At 42.4% G+C, this 23,836-nt stretch overlaps 1 protein-coding gene across 3 annotated transcripts; it reads right to left on the bottom strand.

Moving 5' to 3' along the window:
* Positions 1-1,268: 1,268 nt before the first annotated feature.
* LOC123376492 (methylcrotonoyl-CoA carboxylase beta chain, mitochondrial-like) lies at positions 1,269-22,201 on the bottom strand. 3 transcript variants are annotated; one of them, XM_045028505.1, is made up of 13 exons: positions 22,057-22,201; positions 20,545-20,880; positions 18,746-18,942; positions 15,927-16,105; positions 14,489-14,569; positions 11,744-11,922; positions 10,004-10,196; positions 8,788-8,879; positions 6,417-6,573; positions 4,665-4,787; positions 3,827-3,975; positions 3,250-3,331; positions 1,269-1,610 (listed from the first exon to the last, which is right to left on the bottom strand). In XM_045028505.1, exons 2-13 carry the CDS (start codon positions 20,874-20,876, stop codon positions 1,527-1,529), a joined length of 1,848 nt encoding a protein of 615 aa, XP_044884440.1. In that variant the 5' UTR covers positions 20,877-20,880; positions 22,057-22,201; the 3' UTR covers positions 1,269-1,526. The 3 variants fall into 3 exon arrangements, with proteins under 3 accessions (XP_044884440.1, XP_044884441.1, XP_044884443.1); XM_045028506.1 differs by lacking the exon at positions 22,057-22,201 and adding an exon at positions 21,793-21,897; XM_045028508.1 differs by lacking the exons at positions 20,545-20,880; positions 22,057-22,201 and adding an exon at positions 19,546-19,655.
* Between the last annotated feature and the right edge of the window lie 1,635 nt (positions 22,202-23,836).

Here is a 23,836-nt window from a genome sequence, read left to right as displayed (position 1 = left end):
ACAGCTTTCAGTCAGCAACCTGGGCTGGAGGAAGGTCTACTAACAGTACTTAGGTCATATCATATAATACTTTTGCAGCCAGATCTCAAAGCACTTCACAAAGGAGTACATCATTATCATGACTATCCAGATGAGGAAACTGAGGTACAGGTAGGTGAAATGACTTGTCACGTAGGCAGGAGAGCTGGAAACAGAACCCAGGGCTCCTGTCTCCCAGGTCAGTGCCCTATTCACTGACTCACCGTGTGTCCTTTAACTAACTGAACACCTAGCACTGGCTAAATGGAGAGACTAGATCTCTGAATGTTTGGTCTGATCCAAGGCCTATTAAAAGTCAACAGAAAGACCCCTGTTACATTTAGAGGGCACAGGATCAGACTCACACTGATGCAGATTATTTATAGTGCATCATAAAAGACAATTCCACAACAAACTAATTCAGAAGCAAGAAGGATCCCTTCAGCCCCTATTTACACTAATGAATGCTGAGAAGTTTGGCAGTATAGTACATGGGTGGGCAAACATTTTGGCCCGAGAGCCACATTTGGGTATGGCAATTGTATGGTGGGCCATAAATGCTCATGAAATTGGGGGTTGGAGTATGGGATGGGGTGAGGGCTCTGGCTGAGGGTGCAGGCTCTGGGGCGGGGCCAGAAAGGAGGAGTTCAGAGTGTGGGAGGGGGCTCCAGGAAGGGGCAGGGGTGAAGAGGTGGGTGCAGCTGGGGATGAGGAGTTGAGGGGTGTAGAAGAGTGCTCCGGGCTGGGACCGAGGGGTTCAGAGGGTGGGGGGTCATGGCTGGGGTAGGGGGTTAGAGCATGGGAGGGGATCAGGCTCTGGTTAGCGCTTACCTCAAGCAGCTCCTGGAAGCAGCAGCATGTCTCCACTCCAGCTCCTACATGGAGGCGTGGCCAGTTCCTGGCCAATGGGAGCTCTGGAGGTGGTGCTTGGAGCTGGGGCGGGGCAAGCCCTGAACCCTGCTCCCTAGCAGGAGCTAAAGGGCCGGATTAAAAACGTCTGAAGGGCCGAATGCGGCCCCTGTGCTGTAGATTACCCACCCCCCGTATAGTGACTTTAAAGCAAATATCCAGGGAAGAATAATGCCTTTATTTTTAGTATCAGCTTCTACTCAATTTATTACTTTTCATTGTTTTTCTATTGTAGACTGAGAAACTACAGCTTTGCTCTTACATTTTATATACAAAGTGTGAATGTTAATAACCCAATAATAGTTTTTGCACAAAGAAAAGTTTGCTTCTTTACACAGAACAAGTGTCAAAATCCAAAAGTTTATTAATTGCATTTTCTTTTCATACAATATAATTTTCAAATTTGCTAGCACAGAGGGATCAAAATACAAACCTAATCCAAATAGCCTGAAATCTGAGCTTCCTTTTTGTATACTGACAGTTTCTAGAACTAATTCAAGTTATACTAAAGGTATCAAACTGTTAGAAAATCACTTCCATTTAAAAAAATTGTATGTTGGCATTCTTAAAAATCCAATTATTTGCAAATGGTAGTTTGATTACAGTCTGATAATGGGGTAGTGTTGCAGAGATGCGATCTGGTACTTCTGCTGTTTCATAATCGTTAAGCACTGTGCAATCACCTGATGAAAAAGAAAACAGGATAAGCAATTAATCCTCCAGAAACTGCAACTACTAGAAGTTACATTATATTCAGAAACTCAGATAATGCTTTTTATCTCTTTCGTAGAACAACTGATGAATTGTCAAAAACTAACATATGCACATGTAGAAGAAAAACAGACAGAGCAATATTTTGCTGGGGGAAGGAAGAGGGAAAAATGTCCTTGGGAGATCAATAGACAGTGTGGAGCAAACAGATGTCACTCTACTTTAGGCAACTGTGAAGAAAGAATATTAATTTGACGTAACTAATGACAAAAGTATATATTTTTTATTATTAAACTATCTTGCCCCACCCCTTTTGTTTGACCAATATACAATATTCATTTCCCTGATCATCCAATCCAAATGCGATTACAACTCTGCATTACTGGTATTCCCAATTGCACAGAAGAACTGACTATCCTCCTCCTTTTCTCAAGACAATCTTTTAGAAAATCTTTTTTCTTGGTCTCCCATGGATCAATATCTTGTCCAATTTGTCTTGAAAAATAAGATCATTTGTTCAATTTTAAAGTAAGGAAATTACAATTTCTATATTAGAATGTGACTGATTTTTCTTGTTCTAAATATACTGATTTATAGGGACTCAGATCATGTTTGGCATAGTTTGATATAGAGAGACTCCTTTCCCAAAGTTCGCTACATATTTTTCTCTTGTTTATTGGTCCTGCTTTTATATTGAACACCCCACCACTAATAGAGCATATTACCACAGAAAGGCCTATTAGTTAGGCTTAGCTGTGAGCACACATTTCTCCATTTAGGTTGATATCTGCAACTAAGAGTGAGAACTGGGGCAAGAGGCAACATGGTACAGTAAAAGGCCTGCTCAGAATGGCAAGGAAAATTAATTTTGGTGTCTCAGTGGAATTGCTTGGGAAGGTATGGATAGCTCCCTGATTACTGTGCACTTTTCTTTCCAAATTTAATTTCTAGCCAGATGTATTTGTGTGTGTGTGTGAGCTCAAATATGTGAAAGATACATCAATCTCCCATAACAGAGTTGCCACAAAATGCCAACGAAAATATTAAATGTCACTTATATGGTGCCATAAATATACATCAGTGGGACAAGAGCTTACTGTGGCAAAGTATACAGTACACTAGGCTCTTAAAGAAATATTTATTAATAAATAATAAGACAAGACAAAGGACAAGTGTCCAGGTAATACAGATAGTGAGGAGGCACAAAGGGAAGCAGTGAGTTTTAAGGAAGGATCTGAATAAGTGGATGCACAGCAGGTAAGAACAGGAAGACCATTCCAAGAATAAGGGGCAAATTAGAAGCCAAGAGTAGAAGAAAGAGAAATGCAGCACAAGGAGAAAGGATTGGGAAGAATTTAGGGTTTGAGGAATTAAAAAAATTAAAAAAAAGTGGAGATGTAGGCGAAGACTAGATTATATAGGGCCTTAAAGGAAACTTCTAGGAGATTGAAGCCAATTAAGGAATTCAAGGAGGTTCCATGATCAAAGCAACCAGAATGGAAGAGGACTGCAACAGGACCATTTTGGATAGATTGGCATGGAGAGAAAAGGTGAGAAGAACCTGAATGATTTATGTGGAATGTGCATTTAATGCAAGAAAAAAAAACCTACCTTCCTAGAATTCTGTGGCCGTATTATGCCATCATCCCAGAGTCGAGCAGAGGAGTGAAATGCACTGCTTTCTTCCTCTAGCCTAGATAAGAGAGTATTTCAGAAGCTTTAAAATTCCAGAATAGGAAATTCATTGGATAAGTCAAAGCAGAGAAACAGAAGCATAAATGACTGAGGTACAAATCCTACTCTGGGATGCAAGTGTGAAGCTACCATAGAAATCAGTGGGTGTCCAGTACATATCTAAGGACAGAATTTGACCCCTAAGCCATCTTGCAGAAAGACAGTAATACCAAATGCAAAGGAAATATGCAAGATTTCTACTTAATATAAAACAATGTTTTATAACTAACACTGATATTTGTTTGTTAGATTTTCATCAATGTATGAGGCAATGCACTGGCTTTTTTTTTCTTTTTCTTTTTCCTTTTTTTTTTTTTTTTAGCAGATCTGCTTTGGTTGGTGAGATATTTAGTAGGTGTGTTGGTCTGAAAGGTAACAAAACTAAAAAAGTGAAATTAATTTAATCAATTTAATTTAATTAATTGTAATTAAGGGGGTTATTTTCAGTACTTACTTTTCTTTTAGATGCTTTAAGTCTGAGTCATCTCCTGTGCAGTCGTCATCTCTAGCTTGTGGGAATGTGGAAATATGTCTTGAATCCACAAGGGCAACTCTTGCATTAGGCCACAGGAACAGGAAATTTGGATCAAATGACCTCCCACACTTAAAAATAAATAAATAAAATAAATGGGACACGCTATTCATTCTCCAAGAGCTTAACAACTAAAATGAGCCATTTACATAGGATGCTGCAGTCAGGTCCCTGGAGAACAAAATGTAATGGCTTTTAAAGGTGTGTATATTCCCATTGGTACATGATCCTATCAGACTTAAACCAATTCTTTCAATTTCAGTCTTTAATAGGGATCAATTAAACCACATCAACATATTAAACTGAATTAATCACAATCCCTGCAATAATGTGCGACTTTAAAGGTATGAACCAAAATGACAAGTTTTAGCATGTTCTGTGTTTGCTTAACTTTTCTGTTGCATTTTTTAAAATGTCTTTGTTTATATCTACATATTAAAAAACCATTAACAATATTTTACATTATATTATATAATATAATATATTACATTTTATATGCATCTGACGAAGTGGGTATTCACCCATGAAAGCTCATGCTCCAATACGTCTGTTAGTCTATAAGGTGCCACGGGACTCTTTGCTGCGTTTACAGATCCAGACTAACACGGTTACCCCTCTGAAACTTACTAGAGTTGCTTTATGAAGCAGCTCTTATTTTAAAAATTATTACAATAATGAATGGAATTACATGTTCCAATGGCAGACTGAACCACATGGAAACCTATGACAAGTCAAATATTATCCAACATATTAACCATACCATGGCATAACTTTCATTCCCGTAACAGCCACCAATTACAAGGGTTATCTTGGGCACAGCAGCACAAGCAACTGCAGCCATCATAGAGGCCTGTGCCTTTAATCTATTGGTGTGATCCTCTGCCTGAAATTAAAATACAGATGAAGTCAGTGTAGTTCTTAAATATTTTTTCTAGATTCCCTTCACCCCAAGCAAACTTATAAAGCATCTGAAGATTTCTTTGTATAAAAATCGAAGTGATCAATGTTTTCAGAATAAGTAAATCAGGAAGAGCATATGCATATAGCATAAAACTATAAATCAGTAAAATACTTATAGCCTGTGTTGGTAGTGGAGCACTGCTCTGCTATATTAGCCCTGGAGTGACTTTGGCTCTCTCTAGGCTAGTAAAGCTCAGATGCACTGCGGCTGTATCAGGCTTGATCTCAAATGCTAGGGGCATATAGGGAGAGTAGGGTAGGGAAGAAATAGGTGCACAGAAGGAGGAGTTCTCTGCTCACAGAACCTAGGGCTAAGCCTACCCTTATGTTCTCTGTGGCCTTGGACAAGTAACTCTCTGCCTCGGTTTCTCCATCTGTACAATAGAGACAATACTTAGTTACCTTCTTGATAAGGCTGTTGTGAGAACTGACAAGTTAGTGCTTTTCATCTCAAAATATTGAGTGCTCGGTTTTACTACTAGCAGTGAAGGCTGGACACCGTGTCACCCCAGGTAAATGGATAGTGCTGCTAAAGCAAGAGAATGTGGATGAGTATAATACTAAGGGGAAATGGTGACCCTAGAGCAGAGGTGGGCAAACTACAGCCCGCAGGCCACATCCAGCCCGCGGGACTGTTCTGCCTGGCCCTTGAGCTCCTGGCCTGGGAGGCTTGCCCCCGGCCCCTCCCCCGCTGTTTCCCCTTCCCTGAAGCCTCAGCTCGCCCCACTGCCAGCGCAATACTCTGGGCAGTGGGGCTGTGAGCTCTTGGGGAAGTGCAGCTGCACAGCCCAGCCTGGCCCGGCGGTCTGTGCTGCACAGTGCATGACTGGCTCCAGCCAGGGGGCGCAGCTGCCTGTCCCAGTGCAGCCGCACCACCAGCCACTGGTGCTCCAGGCAGTGGCAAGGGGGCAGAGATGGGGGGGTTGGATAGAGGGCAGGGGAGTTTGGGGTGCTGGTCAGGGGCTGGGGGTGTGGATAGGGGTCAGGGCGGTCAGAGGACGGGGAACAGGGGGGTTGAATGGGGGCAGGGCTTCTGGGGATGGTCAGGGAAAAGGGGTGGTTAGATGGGACAGGGGTCCCGGGGAGGCAGTCAGGAAGGAGAGGGGGTGTTGGATGGGATGGTGGGGGGCAGTTAGGGGAAAAGGGACGATAGGGGCAGAGGTCCGGGGGCAGTGAGGGGACAGACAGAAGGGGGGTGGATGGGGCAGGAGTCCGGGGCAGCAGTCAGGGGTGAGAAGCTGGGGGGGGGTGTCAGATAGGGGGCGGGAGCCGGGCCACCCCTAGCTGTTTGGGGAGCACAGCCTCCTCTAACCAACCCTCCATAAAATTTCTGAAACCTGATGCGGCCCTCAGGCCAGAAAGTTTGCCCGCCCCTGCCCTAGAGTGTAGGTCTAAGAATAAAATGCCTAAGAACCCCAGTTGGTTTTATCAAAATGAAAAAGTTTGAAACAAAGATTGTGATTCATAACAAATAGTGACTTTGTCAATGTGAAAAATGAGTCGGGACAAGAACTGGGAACTACCTTCTCATTCTTGAATTACGGTACCATACCTGTGAGAGACTTGTTGGCTCTGGTGCATGTGGAGCAGTATTCTGGAGAAACAGGATGGGAATGCTTCGCTGACTACACAGCTGTACAAAGTGGCTGCCCTTTAGAGAAGCATCATGAGTCAGCTCACCATTGTTAGCCACTATCCCAACGAGGTGTCTAACAAAACACACATAGGAACACTTTCGTTTTTGTAGACTGAGATTGGTAAAAGTTGTTTGCAGTAAACTAACAAAAATAATATCCATATGTACTAGCATCAGTCCTATAGGAGCATCTTCAAGAGAGACTCATAATACATAAATTGCACTTGCATGCTGCCTTCATTCGAGGATCTCAACGTGCTTTACTAACATGGAGTTTGCAACATCCCTGTGGAGCAGGGTAATGTTATACCCATTTCACAGATAAATACACTTAGATGAAGGACAGAAATGTTAAGTGACTTCCTCAAGGTCACAGAGAGATAGTGGACAGAACTATGAATGCAACCCAGGAGTCCTGACTCTCTTCCTCATCACTTAGTGTGACATACAATGTGTCTCTAGTTAACATCCAATGTTCAATATTTACATTTGAAACAAAAAAAACCCCAAAAACAAAAACAATTGAAAAGCTTTTTTATTTCTGAAGTTTCTTTAAAAAAAAACAAACCCAAGTAATGTTTACGTCAAACAAAACATGTCAAATATTCTTCCTCTATAAAATGTCTTTCAAAACCACAAATTTTAATCAGGATCAATATTTCTGACGCCTAAGGTTCAACTTTACAGAGGCCTGTCATGTATGTTTGTGCTTCCAAATAAACAAGATCACAAGGTAAGTACCTACTGAGTATATCCAATAACGTAACACGGTCTGTTTTAGCACATACTGATGATTTAAGCAACACATCACAAAGAGTCTAACATAAACGAGAGGCCACTCTTGGTGCTCTAACTGAAAGCCCTGTTTTCATGCAGAGCTGGTCGCTTTGGAAACGCTTGAAAATAGATTAAAAATTCATTTACTACCACTTTCTCCTTCCCCACATCCAACTTACATTGTTTAGTTAACAATGACTTGTTTCATTAAATGTCCTAAATGCTAGCCCAAAAATGCTGCTTAATGGGGTTAGGACTTTGGGGCTCTACATGGTAAAAAAACGAAGGGTGGGCTGGACCAGTTTAAATGTCAAAGCTTCAGTTCCTGTTGCCAGAAAAAAGGATCAGGCTGTGATGATTATTTCTTTCTAGTTTATTCATGAGCAAATCCTACTCAGATTCTGAAGGATAAACTTTGCAGCTAAAAGGAAAACAAACATGTTTTGCAATGCATGCTGTACCTTCTGCAGTGATAATGGACATTCTGTACTATGCTGCACACTCAGCTGCAAGTCTATGCTTAAACCAGGTTTCTAGTTTATTATGAAGATTAGTCTTGCCAAAGCTGTGATTTGTTTAGAGCAGGGAGTCTGAATAAGAAATTCAACAGGACACACAAGGCCAGTAAATACTAGGAACTCTAAAGATGGCTGCTTATGAATGGTCTCAGCTTGACAAACTCTCAAACTGCTAATGGCAGCAAGCAACATATACTTGCCCAATATACTCAACTGTATAATTTGTCTTTTCAGCATAATGGAATGTGTGCCTCAAATATTCATCTTGTCTCAAAGGAAAATCAATTAACCTGACCGTTAAGCAGAGTAGCATGCTATATCAATTCTAGCAAAATGATTTATCTTCTGGCACTGTTTAGTGATAAACTTAACATTTATTAAGGAGAAAGGGGCTATCATACTAGAGGTTACTCTGACTCACAAAATGGGCCTAAAATATTTATTTTGATCTTTTAAAGATTGTGAGTGAATTCAGTGCTGGTAAAATGTGCCAGAGTAACAGCCCTAGAGGATGAAGTAATTTCTTATCCACTGAAGTGGCACAGTACAGGAACTGGCAATGCAAGCTCACTCTCACTGCCTCACCCATATACCTCAGCCCTGCTCTACAGGGGCCACTTTGAGAGATTCAGTCTCCAAGCCTGTTCACTGCTTAATGAATCTGCTGAGACTGCCAGCAAAGTACCAACTGAGATGTGGACACCTGTCCACCTAGGCACTGGACTGAATCACCAACTCATTTCACACAGGCCACAAAACAGCCATCATCTTGTAATGGTTCTCAGCCACTGACTTGGCCAAGTCTGAATTCAGAATCTAGAGGTAAAATGTTAGGCTAACTAAAGCTATCTTATTATCAATCACTTGAACCATCCAGAACTCTAACTTAAGGTGTTTGTTTTTTAACTGGACATACTACACAACCTAATAATGATACAAAAGCTTCTTAACCAAAAGAGTGAATTTTTTTTAATATACTCTTGCAGTCTTACCCTTCCATATGGGCAAATCCCGTTACTAATGTTGTTCCATATTCAGCTTTGAATTCCTGGAACCTGCTTCCATCTATCAGACGGCTCAAAATCTACAAGGAAATTACTTGTTTTCAACAGAAACTTAAATCAAGATTGGATGTCTTTCTAAACTTATGCTCCGTCCAACCAGAAATTACAGCCAGTGCTATTCAGAAGCTCAGAGCAGATCATAATAGTCCTTCAGGCTTTAAAAATCTTTTAAATCTAAAAATATGCAATGAGCATGAAAACAAACTTTTGTTAGGACTTGATTACCTGCTACTTGGAAACAAACTTTAAACTTGGCCTCTAAAAAGTTTGTGAACAGTCATTCACATGAACAAAACCCCACATTTGCACAAGCAAAAAAAGGCTTTTTTGAGTGCGATTACCTGATAACTCTGCACTAAACCACATGTGCTCATAAATTTTTCAGGTGTATTCTAAGAGGACCATTTCAAAATGAAGCTGAGACCCCTGAAATGTTAGAATTTACTGCTGGCAAAAGATGCAGGACTAATATCCCTAGAGACCAAAATCCTCTGTATATCCACAGACCATCTATAACATGAGAAGTGATAGTCCAAGTTTCCCCACCCTGCCCCACTAATGTGTCTGATCTGAAGGGACTACCAAAGGATGGGAGGGAGTCAGACTCCTTAATTCACTTGTTCCTTGGCCTCTCAACTGAGACTACCAGCAAGGGTGAAAGTTAGTGCCAATTGTAGGAGTGGTTTCTGTGATGTGTAGCTTTGTCTACTGGGAAATGGACAACAAGCACCAAAACCATTTTCCATAGATTTGCAGTTCCTTAAATGGCCACAAAGATGCAAAGCACACCGATTCTGAAGCACTCCAAGCTTCTACATTCCTCGGCATGTGGGAGTAGTAGTACTTCCAGAATTATTTGGTGCAGTTACTCTACTCTCTACAAAGTGTTAAACTTTTTGTTTTTTACACAGCCATGAGGAACCTTTGCCATTACACTTTGAAATATATTTAAGACAGAAAGAGGAGCTGACGTAGTAGTCAGGTCCTTGGCAACAACAATAATGCAACATTAAGTATTTCATGTGATTTAGGATTCACAAATGAATCCTCCAAAGAAAGGTAGCATGTTTTCTTTTAATATGCAGATACTGGATTAAGTAGACACCTAAAAATTGTGAACTACTGTAGCATTTGTCCTCCTTACCAGTTTTATATGTAGAGTATAGCTATAACCTCGTGGTGCAAGCCCCAGGAGCTCTTCAGCACTGTACAGAGGATCATCATACTCCAAAGTTTCCTCTGGTGGAAGTTCATAATTTAGCGTCAAGATAATATTTCTAACACATTCATACGCCTCCTTTTCTGAAGATGCAAAATGGTCAACACAGCCACTGACTCTGAGGGACAAAGACATTTTAGAAATACATGATAAAAATGAAAGTTCAGGACATGAAACTACATTATTGAAAAATTAAGGACTGATGCTAACCCCAGATTAAAGGGGAAAAAATCATTTCTAACATCTGCACTGTGGATATTCTAGACTCAATCAGGACTTTGTGCATTTTTGTTCTTGCTTCAGGTGCAGATCTCTCATATAAGTCAACGCAAGTTGTGTGCCTGGAACAACTGCAGTCTAAACAACAAAAGATCCACAGTGGAGAGGAGAGGAGAAAAATTCTCCCTTTATTTCTTTGGTGGTTAGTCATATTAAAGGAAAAAGCTTTTGTACTCATCTTCAGTATATTTCAGATACAACATTTGAAATGATAAAGAGAAAAATAAATTTTTGTAATCTCTTTACACCAGCAGCATTTCAGGACTGGAAATAAAGAAACCAACTTTTCATATACTGCACTGTCCCATTTATCTGAATGGCATTGGGATACCCCAAACCTTCAGATTAACCTTTGTTCAATCACAGCATCCAGCTCAGCATGCTCTGGAGTAGAGTTTCTGAGTCTGCCAAGCCAGGGAGCTGTGGAGATGTTTCCAATGCACAGCACAGTGAAGACAGAACCCACCTCCCCTTCTATCTGGAACTGCAAAACATTATTTTGGCAACTACAGCAATTTCTTACATGGAAAAATAATAAGGAAGTGTTTAGATACTTGGAACTGTCCTGCTAGAGTCTCTAGTCCCTTCAGCTCACATTTCCTCTCAGGCAGCAAGGATTACTAGTAGAGGCAGAAAAGCTGGCTCCTTGTTTCCAGCTGTTTTACAAGCATCCAGCTTCTTTCTTGCAATGAAATACTTTAATGCCTCCAAATTAGGTACTTCTCTGGCCCCCATTGTCATAGTATCTCAGTGCCTCACAAATTTTAAATGCATTTATCCTCATAACACCCCTGCAAGATGGGGAACTGAAGCACAGAGACTAACTGATTTGCACAAGATCACACAGGAAGTCTGTGGCAGAGCAGGAAAGTTAACCTGGTTTCCCTAGTCCCAGGTTAGCACCCTAACCACTGGACCATCCTTCCTCTCTGCTGATGTAAATAAATCAATAGCTTTCTTCCTCTTCAGATACTGTGTGATGGTAAGTTCCAATTATAGGCCTAATTCTGGAGTCTCTATTGAACTCCTAATGAAGTCAAGTGTGTAAGGTCTGAGGAGCAGGGCCTGAAATGGAGAGATTGTTTGAGCACAAATAGTAAAATAAGAAATTAAAAGAATTATAACAATACTTAGCTCTTACACACTTACGTTACATTATATGTTTGGTGGGTTCTTTTTAAAATGAATCTATCTCTAGCACTATCGCACTCCCATGTACGCACAAAAAGGCTCTTTAAAGTCACTCACATATAATTTCTAATGTGTTTTCAAGGCATACTTCCTATCTTTAGGATCAGACAGTGTTCTGTCACTGCAGGCATCAGGCATATTTTCTGTTACTAAATATATTATTTGAGCCCCATTTTTTATAAACATTGTACCTACTTAGAGTGCATACTGGCTCCTCCTAGGTCCTCAGGAGAGATATCTTCTCCTGTGGCAGCTTTAACCAAAGGGGGTCCAGCAAGAAACATACTACCGATTTTGTCTACAATCACAGTTTCATCTGCCATGGTGGGAACATAGGCACCCCCAGCTGTACAAGAACCACACACCACCGCCACCTAGGGGATAAAGCAAGACATTTGTGTAAGGAGAATGCTTGGGCAGGGACACTATTGTAATTTCAGTAGTAAGCCATTTTAGGCACTTTTGAGATTTATGCTCTTTATGCAGCTAATTACAAATCCTCCAAGACTTTCTAAACAAGTCTTTTATTTTAAAAATTGTTTTGAACTAGTCAGCAGCTAAATTCTAATGTAATGAAAGAACATTAAAAGGGATCATTTGTTGCTCTTAGTTAGCTGATTAGCAATCACAAAACAAAAGCTTTTTCTCAAGTAACTTTGGGGAGCTGTATCCTGGCCCAAGACCTTGTATTACCAATAATTTTTATCTATTTTATTTTAAACATGTTCATTCATTATTCCCCAGTGGTAGATTTGTTTTTAACTGTAGAAGGTGAGGTGTGTGCACCGGGAAATACATGAAAACTGTACATGGACAGGAGGTTCTAATGAGTGTGACACGATCTCTCTGCAGTAGCAATGTTGCTGAATCTTACAGATTATGTGTAGGTTTGGCAGGATTTGATTTAACTGACAAATGTCAATAAATGTCAATTTCAGCTGCCAGAATGAAATCAAGGGGAAAAAAATACTCATCTTCAACAATGACGAAGAGCGCAGCCTCCCCCCACCCTTGTGCCTGCAGGGATCAGGTGTCAACAGCCTGTGGCTGCACAGGAAGCACTCTGCAGCCCTGCTGGTACAGCCCAGCTCTTTCACCCCAATGACAGCAAAGCTACGGGGGGGGGCTCTCTGTGCTGTCTCAGGGCCAGTGACACCCAATCTCTGCAGGCTGAAGGTGTGGGGCAGGCTACTGACCTGGAAAGGCAGAGCAGAAACCTTTGTCCAGGGCCGCAAGGAGGAGGATGAGTTGCCAGCGGCAGGAGAGGCCACCCTGTGCAGGAGCCATTAAGCCACAGGGTGGCCTCCCCTGTGGCTAGTAATAGAGCCCTGACTGGGGTGGGGGAGAAATGTCTCTGCTCTCCCCTACCAGGACAGCAGCCTTTCCCACACCGTCCCTCGGCCCTGCAGGGAGTCCTCTGCAGCCCCCATTCTCATGGCCCCGCTCCCTCACTCACCACCCAGGAGCATGCCCGGGCAAGAGCTGTTCAGCAGCACCCCACAGCTGGAGGCTCATCCTCCTCCCCTGCATCTTGTGCCTGGTCTCTTGGGCCCTTCAGCCATGCTGGAAGCCCCCCTGCCACCCAACTGTCAGCACTGGGAGCCTCTCTGCCAGCGCTGCCTTAAGTCTACCCCCAACCCTATCCCCCTTAATTTCCATCAACTGGTAAACAGATAAAATCAGCAAAAAAGTGAGATTTTACTAAGCTGTTCTCTAAGAGTGTTAGCATCATTATCATGATCTGCTGCTGGGAAATAATTTTCATCGTCTACAGTGATGGATTATGGCCAATCTGAGCCTCTTACTCCAATGGAACCACTACGCTTTTGGGCATTTCACTCTCTTGCCCATCCATGGTGTGAAGGGACTAGCTCTGCCACCATCTCTGTGTGACTTTAGATTTAAGCTCTCTTTCTTCAGTTTCCCCATCTATAAAATGGAGATAATACCGCCTCTGAATTTATTATTGTTTGCAAAGTACTTTAAAACCTCCAGATGGAAAAGGCTAGAGAAATATGATTAGTACAATGATGATAAATTTTAAGTTTTAGGCAGCCATCCTTGAAAGCCTCTTGTCACCTAAAAATGAATTGTGAGTCAGATGCGTCCCCATCTAGCTAACTAGGAAGAAGTTCCAGAACCCCATCTTTAGGAATAGGGCACCAGCTGTTTCCTTGGTCCAGAAAAGCTCTAACTACCTCCTACTACCTGCCAAATCCTCTCAGCATTCCCTGTCCTTCACCTGCCATACTGTTCCGCATACCCCCACAAGCACCCCCAACTCACTTATACACTCCCAGTGATTAGAATCCCAACCCTCAATCAGCTGTCAACACCCAGATTTGGGACCCCATATTTTGGTTGACCTAGGTACCCTTTAGCCTTAGGCCATCCCCACTAATCCATACTTAATCACCCTTGCTGCCCTCAAGAACTTCATAGTGTAACTCTCAGCTCTGAAACAACTAGATTCCTTAGAACCACAGATACAAATCTAATCGTTATCAACCACTGTCAACACAACCTTCCAATACAGATAAACTGACTGCCATGCAGTTTACTGTGTGTGTGTGTGTCAGGCCCTGTCTTTTCTGCATGGACATTAAGGAGCAAATGGTATTTTTCCTAAGTGGGGATTTGCTCTGGTGTCCTTGGCCAAAATTTCCCTTTGCCCATTCCAAAAGAGAACTGCATTTCAGTGTTGCTATACGGAGTTTGTTAAGCACTTTTGGGATCCTTCAGGCTGAAATGTGACATTTCTACTATATAATTTCCCTTTTGATTTTTTTCCCCCTCAACAGACACAAACCTAGATGTTACAAAGTATTTTTGCATATCTGAGTGTTAGTTCTAGAAGCTATAATACTGAAAATAAAACATTTTCCATAAATCCATTAAACACATATGCTTTCTTTATAAAGATCCAATATGACATTGTACCTGAGGGATTTTCATAGCAGACATTATTGCCTCATTGTAGAATATTCGGCCACCATGAGACTGGTCAGGAAAGAGTTCTGCCTGATAATGCAGAGAAAAGACACCGTTTTTACCAGAGGATTTCAATATTATTTTAAAAAGCCAACACTCTGCCTTTAGTTTTGACAAAGAGAAAAGCAAACAAGTTGTACAGCATATCTAACTCATAGAGGACCACTGTTAGGAATCATAATGTATAACTTTCAGGTACTGTTTTATTCTCTATTGTATGTACTGCCCACCTGAAAATCAATTCAACAAAAATAACGATGGCCTTCTGTGCTGTACAAGGCAGAGAGACGTCACAGATCTTGGCTTTGTGAAAGGGCAATCTATTCAAATTCAAGGGCAGCTGATTCAGATTCAAGAGCAGCTGGGGCACAGAAGCCATCTCTCATTAGATACATGGGCACAGACTGAAAATCAGGGAATAAGAGAGCTCATGTTCATTCTGTATTTCTGAAATGAATTCAAGAGAGTTTATTTTTTGTCCTTTGTTTTCAATGCAATTTCTGGATTCAGAATTAAACTAGACGCTGCTTTAATCATACAGAGCTCCTGCTGACTCAGTAACAGGCTCAGTGATGGTTACTGTCTACAAAGCTTTGCTTTCTGTTTGAGATGGCGCAACTTTAGCTTTTCAACAGAAGTCACGTGTACTAAGAGTACTCATATTCTCTGCAGAAACTTGAATTCTATGCAGTGAAAATGACCTCTGCAAACCCTCTTCCTCATATTACAGCAAGGAGGAAAAGTCTACATTTTATTTTTAAGGGGCCTATTTATCAGCAATTTTCTCTGCATTATTAATACAAACTTTATATTAAATTACTTTGTCTTTGCAAAACTTTTTCATAGTGAAAATACAAACTGAAAACACTGAAGACCAAGGGGATCTTCACTTGAGCTCCCAGTGTTTGCTGAGTCCACAATTTGTTCCCATGTAGAGACTCGAGTTTCTAAATGTTGATCATGTTGGCTTCACTTAGATGCAAGATCAGTCAGAATGACTTCCACTGTCCTGGATGTTAGAAACATCTCCTAGACTCTGATTTGATTGCAGAGTTCAAGTAGAGTATAATTTGGACAAAAGTTAAAGTCAGCCAGCCAAAAAAAGCATAAGGAGATTCACTTCTAGAAATTGCAGGCAGTCCTCAGACTTACAACACAATTGGTTCCTGAAAATTGCGTCGTAAGCCGAAACGTCATAACTCGAAACCGCAATCCACTCCACTGCAGGACAGAGCATCGTAAAGTCAAAACCGAATCAGGGTGTCAATTCAGAAACATCATAAGTGCTGTTCATCTTAAGTCGAATGTCGTAAAGTCGAGGACTGCCTGTAATCTGATGCAGATAAAAAATGGCTATTTTCATACAACGTGCCCTTTCCAATATTACCTGTAGTGGTAGGAATGCTCCCCCGCTGTCAACTAGATATACTGATAAAAGTCTGTTTTGAACTGCTATTTGTTGAGCTCTTAGCTGTTTCTTCACTGAAATGGGATAAATGGTCCCGCCTTTAACTGTTGCGTCATTTGCCATAAAGACACACCAGACTCCACAGATCTTTCCAATTCCTGAAACAAAGCCCACAGACATTTATCAATGGCTCTGTTAATAACCCAAGTGTAGACCTTTTGCAACAGTTTCATACACTAAACAAGGAAGCCGAAGTGCATGTTATTCTTTTCAGTAGTAGCAGCATGTCAGTAAGGCTTTCTACAGCATTTACCCCATGCCAGTGAAGCCACACATACTGTATGGAGGAGATACATCCTACTCTGTGGCCTTACAATGTGGTCTTATTTTGAAAAATGAGAGTGAAGGCTAATGGCATTGTACAGATGAAAACAATGTGACCTGGAACATCTTTGCTACTGACATTACATGAGGAAAGAACCTAGCTCTCCAGATGAGTGTGCAAGACTGGCAATTAGGGGAAAAAAACTGTAAAAACTGAGAAAATCTGATAAAGAATTAGTGAGACAATAAATATGGAATCTCATTATACTATTCTTCCAGCTGCTTTTCATCACAGAACTGCACTTTCAAATGCAACAAGGCAAATTATTTTATCAGAAGGCATTCACTAAGCTGTGAACTGATGATCCCCAAGCATTCATCTCATTTCACTCTCTTTTCATTTAAAAGAGTACGTGCTTGCTCACCACCCTTCCAAGTGGGTCATTTAAGTTTTTACAGAAAAAATTCCCCAATGGAGAGGGCCAACATAATACTCTAAGTACAGGATTCAACATAGAATCATAGAATGTCAGGGTTTGGAAGGGACCTCAGGAGGTCATCTAGTCCAATCATCTGCTCAAAGCAGGACCAATCCCCAGGCAGATTTTTGCCCCAGATTCCTAAGTGGCCCCCTCAAGGATTAAACTCATGACCCTGGGTTTAGCAGGCCAATGCTCAAACCACTGAGCTATGACTGGATTCTTTAAGGGGGAGCAAGGTCCAAAGCAGCTGTGACTAGTCAGCTGCCACACAACTAGGCTTACGAGAAGGCACCTGCATCCTAAGGAGAGAGAGAAAGGGCAGGTAAGAATTGCCTCAGAACAGATGGCAGGAACAACCTGAGGAAAAGCTGCTGAAGACCTGAAAGACAGCAGTAACTTTTTGCTGCTGGTTGATGTGTACTGAGGAGAACTGACTAGAGCTGGGGAATCCTGCCAAGATATAGGAAAGCTTGTGCACAGGCCCCTAGAAATGTGGGTACGAATCAGCTTAGTTGGTGCGAAAAGTGAGTGAAGCAATTCTTGGCACACACAAGTGGGTGGCCTCAAGAGTGGAGATTCAGTACAGGGGCAAAAGGAACTGGGACAGAGAGGCTAATGACTCTTAGGGAGGTAAGCTGGGAACATTGACTTTTGAACAGGACTGAAGAGTTGCTACCTTGTTTTACTTCAGGGTTTTCAGGGCAACTGTTTTCACTATGAAGGAGTCTGTGAGCTGTGGCACTTTACATAAATAAAATGGTTTGAATTTGCCACTGAGAGATCCATGGGTGGATGGAGGGAAACCTGAGCGGGTTGAGCCTGTACTAATGAGGATGGCTATAGGCAGGGCCGGCTTTAGGCTGATTCGCCCGATTCCCCAGAATCAGGTCCCGCGCCGGCAACTTTTTAATTTTTACTCACCCGGCAGCGCTCCGGGTCTTCGGTAGCATTTCGGCGGCGGGTCCTTGAGTGCTGCCGAAGACCCGGAGCGAGTGATGGACCCGCTGCCAAAGAGCCGCCGAAGACCTGGCGCGCCGCCGGATGAGTATGAATCGGGCCCTGCACTTGCTAAAGCCGCCCCTGCCTATAGGTAGACTGCCCATGACAAGGTTTCCCTGTAATAACACTAAACAAAGGGCTTGTGCACACAGAGGCTTGGGTGGGCCCTCTGAATTGGGTGAATTTCACTTTAAGTGTATACTTATTTATAGAGCATGAAAGTAACCTCTGACACTTTTTGGGTGGTCATAGCAGCAGCAAAGAGATTCCTGAGTCCAATAGTGGTACACAGGCATAATTGGTCATGCATTCTGAATACCTACTGGAAAGAACCCAGATGTCAAGTTGGTAGTTTGAGAACAGCTCACTAATGAAAGCCACAGTTCCTGTGTTAATCACTCAGGGGCTCAAGCTCCCTTAATCTGAAGGGGCAGCCTTTAGTTAAAGTGTTTGCAATGTCACATTTAACCCTTTGAGACAGAAATCAGTCACTGCTGTAACTAGGACAAAATATTAAACCAATAATATAGCACATTCAACACAAGCCCCAGTGTAGGGGGAGTTCCAGCAGTGGGCAGGATGGGGTATCTCCATAGTACATGCCATTACAGAGATTCTAAGCAGTCCAGCAACCCATAATCAGCCCTTGGAGGACTGCTGTAAATCAGAGCACTTGCAGCATTATTCCAGTTTATGCCCGGGGTCATACTGCCCCCCAACCAGTCCAGAATCTGGGTGGTTTAAAAACATCCATTCCCTTCTTCCCCCGGGCTGTGCCTCACACAGGTGTGGCACAGAACTGGACTCTCAACCTCAATCTATCTTTATGATTGCTAAAAGGAACTAGAGATCAATGAACATATTCAGCTTAAGAGCTCAAAATCTATATTAATTATATTCAGATTTATTAATAATTAAACAAAAAGCACAACTCCTTATTAGGCATGTAATGATTTTTCACATTACACCAACTACAGAGGCCACAAATCTTACCAGTGAGGCATCCAGCTGCAGGGACATCACCATATGGCAAATCAAACCCTGCAAAAGGGGACAGCTCAAGAAAAGTTTCATCATCGAGAAGCATTCTTAGGCGTTCACGAACAAGCAACTTCTTGTTCCTTTGGGTATGACGCAAGATTGCATTCTCTCCACCTCCTTTACTGACCTTGCAAAGCAACTCTGAATATCTGATTTAAAAAACAAAGCTTAATTTAATGAAAAATAGTTATTACTCTTTTAGTAAGTTAATATGGTACTTAAATAAACTACCCAGTTGTCACACCAATGTTTGACAATTAAGTTAAACTATAACTTTTGGATTATGTTTCTGAAAGTTATTTTAAGTTAATTATTATATTATAATTTAGTTCACCACACCCAAATTAAGCAAGGGAGACAAAAAAAGCTCAGATATTTTATAGGAATGAGACATTTTGGTTTGATTCTTCACAAGTTAGATTTCCTAAGCCTAAAAAAAGACAGTTTAGAAAACAGTCAAAAAAAATTCTGTTTATGGTTTTTGTTCATAGTTACTGGAACTTATTAAAGCTATAGTCTTTTCCTTGGTATTGCCATATACATCCAATGTTAAATATTTTAAACTACTTATGGGATCAAGTTACCATCTGTATAGACAGCTCAATCTAAGTACTAAGAAGTGACTGAGCACTTACAGATTGTCACAGCTGAAGCATCTGATCCTGATCTGATGCTGATTAGAATTTTCACTGCAGAGCAAATATTGATTATCACAGTTTACCAGCCTTAATTCAGTTTTTGGCAAGCCTTACTTTTTGAATTCTGCTACTCTAGAAAAAGGAACCATTCATTGGCTTCTTCTCTGGCTCCCCTCAACAAGTGCTGAAAAAGCTTATCCACTGGCACAGACAGGAAAAAAATAATGTCCAACTCCACTGCAGAAAGAATGTTTTACACCAAGTGAACACTGCAGCATTGTACTTTCACAAAACTAAATCTGACTAGCCTAATTTTGTCTGAGAAGCATAGTGTAAATAAGAAACAGAATAAATGGTGAACAGTAAATTTGCTTTTTGAAATCATCTCAGTTTAAAAGTTAAGTAAAACATTTTTAAATACATATTTTCAACTCCAAGTTCCACTTTTAACCAAAAGCATTGTTTGACCAAACAATATATGAACAATTCTGTAGCTTATTTAAGTAGATAAGTAACTATTTAAATATCACCACAGGGGGGCACCATATCTTTTACATAGTTTTGCTTTTGTGGAGCATACTTCTGAGTAAAGACCTTTGAATTGTTGCCATATGATCCTTAAGGACAAATACATAAAAGAAATGAATCACTTTCCTCCTTTTATCAGTGAATCACGACTAATTGAGATAACTGTCATCTACTATTTCACTGGAGTTTTGAAAATGTATGAGTCACCACCATCTTTGCATTAAAAATTAAATACAAGGCACATTTTATGAAGTTTTAGAAAATTACTTTTTAGTAATATATGCAAAATAATACACCATAGCTAAATGTTTTAAATTTGGGTGCCTAACACTGGACACCTCAACTGATATTTAGGCAACTACATAAGTGGGTTGACATTTGGAAGAGCTGAGCAAACACCTTGCAAATAGCCTGTATCCATAAGCCCCAGCAAAAGAACCATTTAAAACTTTCAGGAGGCAAAAAAACCTGCTAAAATTTTTGATTTCTAGATTTTTTTTAAATTAGCTATATAGGCTATTGCATGTATAGTCAAGTTTGTATACATACTAACGTTGCCAAATGATTACAAAAATGGCCAATTACCTTTGAATACAAGCCTCACTATTCCTTAAGTTTTCTTCAAACACATGTTCACATACCGAAGGGATACTTCCATCTAAAACAGGGAAGGTTTTTGTATACTGTCCGTATCTTGCTTTGTTACTTAAAAAACAATGGGGAAACATATTACATTTCAATGTGGGGACAGTCTTTTTCATAACCTGGCAGAGACTATTTCGTAGTGTCCATATTGTCTGTCTGTTTTTGCAGAAGTTCTTATTTCTTATGAATAAAGGAGTTAAGGTTTGGATTCTTGAAGCCATGAAGCTAGGAGAGAGTCTCCAGAGTGAGCATGAAGTGATATTGTTCCACATGGCCCTAAGAATTAAAGGAGAAACAGCTTTTTTATTTCCAGAATTCAAATTCACAGATCTCTCAATTAAAAGGGTGAAAACTAACCAGCAGAGCACATTATGTGACACAATTGTCAAATGCTGAGCCTGGAAAATCTAAGTTATTTTTAATCTATTTAACATTTCAAACTAGTGAACTAAATGCTCACTGAATAGTAGACTATTTTTAGAGTTACAAAGCGTCCCTAGTTCCTAAAAGACTACCCTTGAAACTGTAGATGTTGGGCATATCTGGAAATCAGGCTCAAGAAAGGTGCAAACGATCAGTAGCAGAGTTGGCACCACCCAAGGGACTGCAAACGTTCACCCCCCCTTACAGAGCAGATTTCAGTTATTAACAAGTGAATAGGTGTGAAAGCTAGGTTCTTTATACACCCAGTAACAACAGGGTGCGAGCTAGCCTTGCTCCACACCAGGAGCCTCCTTTTTTTTAAATGTCTTTTACATATTTTATTGCCTGTTCTGATCCTTCCCTGGGGAGCACCTGACACCAGCCCCTACCAGAGGGGCTAGATGGACCGCTGGTCCGACCCCCTTTGGCCGTTCATGTGTGGCTCCCGCCCCATAGAACTGGCCCGGCCCATTGTACAGCTGGGAGTTGCCGCACCACACAGGAAGTGTGAGCAATGCAGGGAATTGAACCAGCCTTGACCAACCACCCCGCCCCCTCCCACGGCTGCTCTGCAGGGTGCCCAGGCGCCCCCGGAAATCGGCCGCGGGAGAAGCCGGGCCTGAATCCTGGGCGCGGGAAGCGCTCGCGCAGCCGGGCTGGTGCAGGCACCTAACCGCGGCCTCTGCTCTGCTCTCCCCACAACGCAGGAGGCTTCCCGGCGGGGAAGGGGGCCGGGCGCCGTGAGGGGGCGGCCGGCGAACGCACCGGGGGGAGCCCGCAGACCCTCTCGCGGGCCCCTGGGCACAGCGAGCTCGGAGGGGCAGCAGGACCCGGCCATGCCCAGTTTCGCCCTTCGACCTCTAACGCGCCCCGCCCCCAGCACAGCTTCGCTCCGAGCGAAAGTCGGAGCGTAGCGTCCGGTCCCGGGCCGCTCAGGGGGGCTCAGAACTCCTCGAGCGAGGCCCCCGCTGGCCTAGGACGGCGCCCCTCCCCCCGCCGCCTTCGGGAGCTCGCGCCTGGGCCTCCTACCTCAGGCGCCCCTGCCCTGCCGACCCACAGCCCGCCCCAGCGAGCGACCGAGCCCGCGGCGCGCCGCTCCGGGATCTCCCCGGGGCCTGCACACGCCAGTCACTGCCAGGATCCCGCCCCTGTGTCTGCTCGCGCTGTCCTCCGGGGGTGGGGCCATACAGTGATTTCCCTACACCCCCCCCCTGAATTTTCCCAACACCCCCCCTAGTTTTGTGAGCTAGTTACATACCAATTTAGTGACTGTTTGGAAATCTGAATTTAAACTGAAACATTAATACACACTTTAAAAGCTTATACAGTGTATGATAAAATATGTGTATCTGAAAAAGTATAATAGATTTGAAAAGTATGAACATAGACTAGCTTCCTTATACAGCTGTTTTTTTATGATGTCAGTGCATTCATTTCGGTGATGTTGGCCAACCTAATAATTTCAAATGCTGATTTGTAAGCAAAGTCTAAGGCTATGGCTACACTAAGTGTAGTCAAAGTGCCAGCGCTGTCCGTACTCCACCTCCCTGTGGGGAATAACGTACAGCGCTGGGAGCCGCGCTCCCAGCGCTGGGGCTTTGACCATACTGGCGCTTTGCAGCGCCGCAATTTGCAGCGCTGGAGAGGGTGTGTTTTCACACCCTGCTGCAGCACTGCAAATTTGCAAGTGTAGCCATGGCCTAAATGAGCTCTCCCTGACAGCTAGTGATGAGCTGGGGGCTAAGGCTTCAGGGCCAGATTATATTTACATTCACACCTAATCTACCTAGGTATCCAGCAAACAGAGCTGTGTTGTCCAAGTGATAGATTTTGGCTGGGGTTGGGTTACAAACCACTTGAATGTGGGGGGAAAAGGTATGAAATGTTGTTCTTATTGTATGAGTAAAGGGCAGTAGAACTGTGCTTAGCCTGTGATGATTTGAAGGCATCAAGAGAGAGGGTGGGGACCTGTCCCTCTCCACTGTTTAAAGACAGAGCTGATTAGGCTCCAATAGATAGTCTTTTGTTCTGTTAAGTGACCACTGCAGTTGAAATCACTGACAATCAGGTCTAAGTGCTTAGTCCTGTTGTGGGGACAGTGTTCCTGTGGGTACAGTGTTTTTGTGTAAGAGACAGCCCAGACTGCACTAGCAGCAAGGTTCCCGCACTGAGAGCTCAGCTGAAATCATTGAGCGCTGGTGGAACCTCAAGAGACCAACTCACAGAGGTCACAGTGGTAGGTGACAGCAGAAGGTGACTGTGCAGGGCCATTGGCAACAGAGCGGTGGAATGAACGGTGGCACAACGAACAGCCGTGGCCAGAGCGAACTGTGCCTTTTTGTCCCCCACCTGGAAGGTGTACTCACGTGAAAGCACCTCTGAGTCTCCACTGACCAAGGACAACACCGGTGAGTGGAGTGTGGTGGAGAGAAAAGTGAGGGGCATGTTAAATAAACATTTGTTTGTTGGACTATATTATAGTCACTTTGCTCCAGAATGCTGGATTTGTGACTGGGAATGGAAACTTATATAAATATGTTTCCCAGTAGGCCAAGATTTTTGAAATGCAGTATTTGCCAAGGTTGTTATCTCACATTGTTGCTATCTTGGGAGGTCATTATGTTGGGGAGTTTCTGTACTAAATATTTTTATTATAATTAATTTTTACATAAGAATGGTCATACTGGGTCAGACCCATGGTCCATCTAGCCCAGTACCCTGTCTTACAATAGTGGTCAAGGCCAGGTGCTTCAGAGGGAATGAATAGAACAGGGAATCATCAAGTGATCCATCCCCTGTTGCCCATTCC

This window comes from Mauremys mutica, chromosome 8 (assembly GCF_020497125.1).
Source record: "Mauremys mutica isolate MM-2020 ecotype Southern chromosome 8, ASM2049712v1, whole genome shotgun sequence".
NCBI lineage: Eukaryota > Metazoa > Chordata > Testudines > Geoemydidae > Mauremys > Mauremys mutica.
This window is presented reverse-complemented; position numbering and strand designations above follow the sequence as displayed.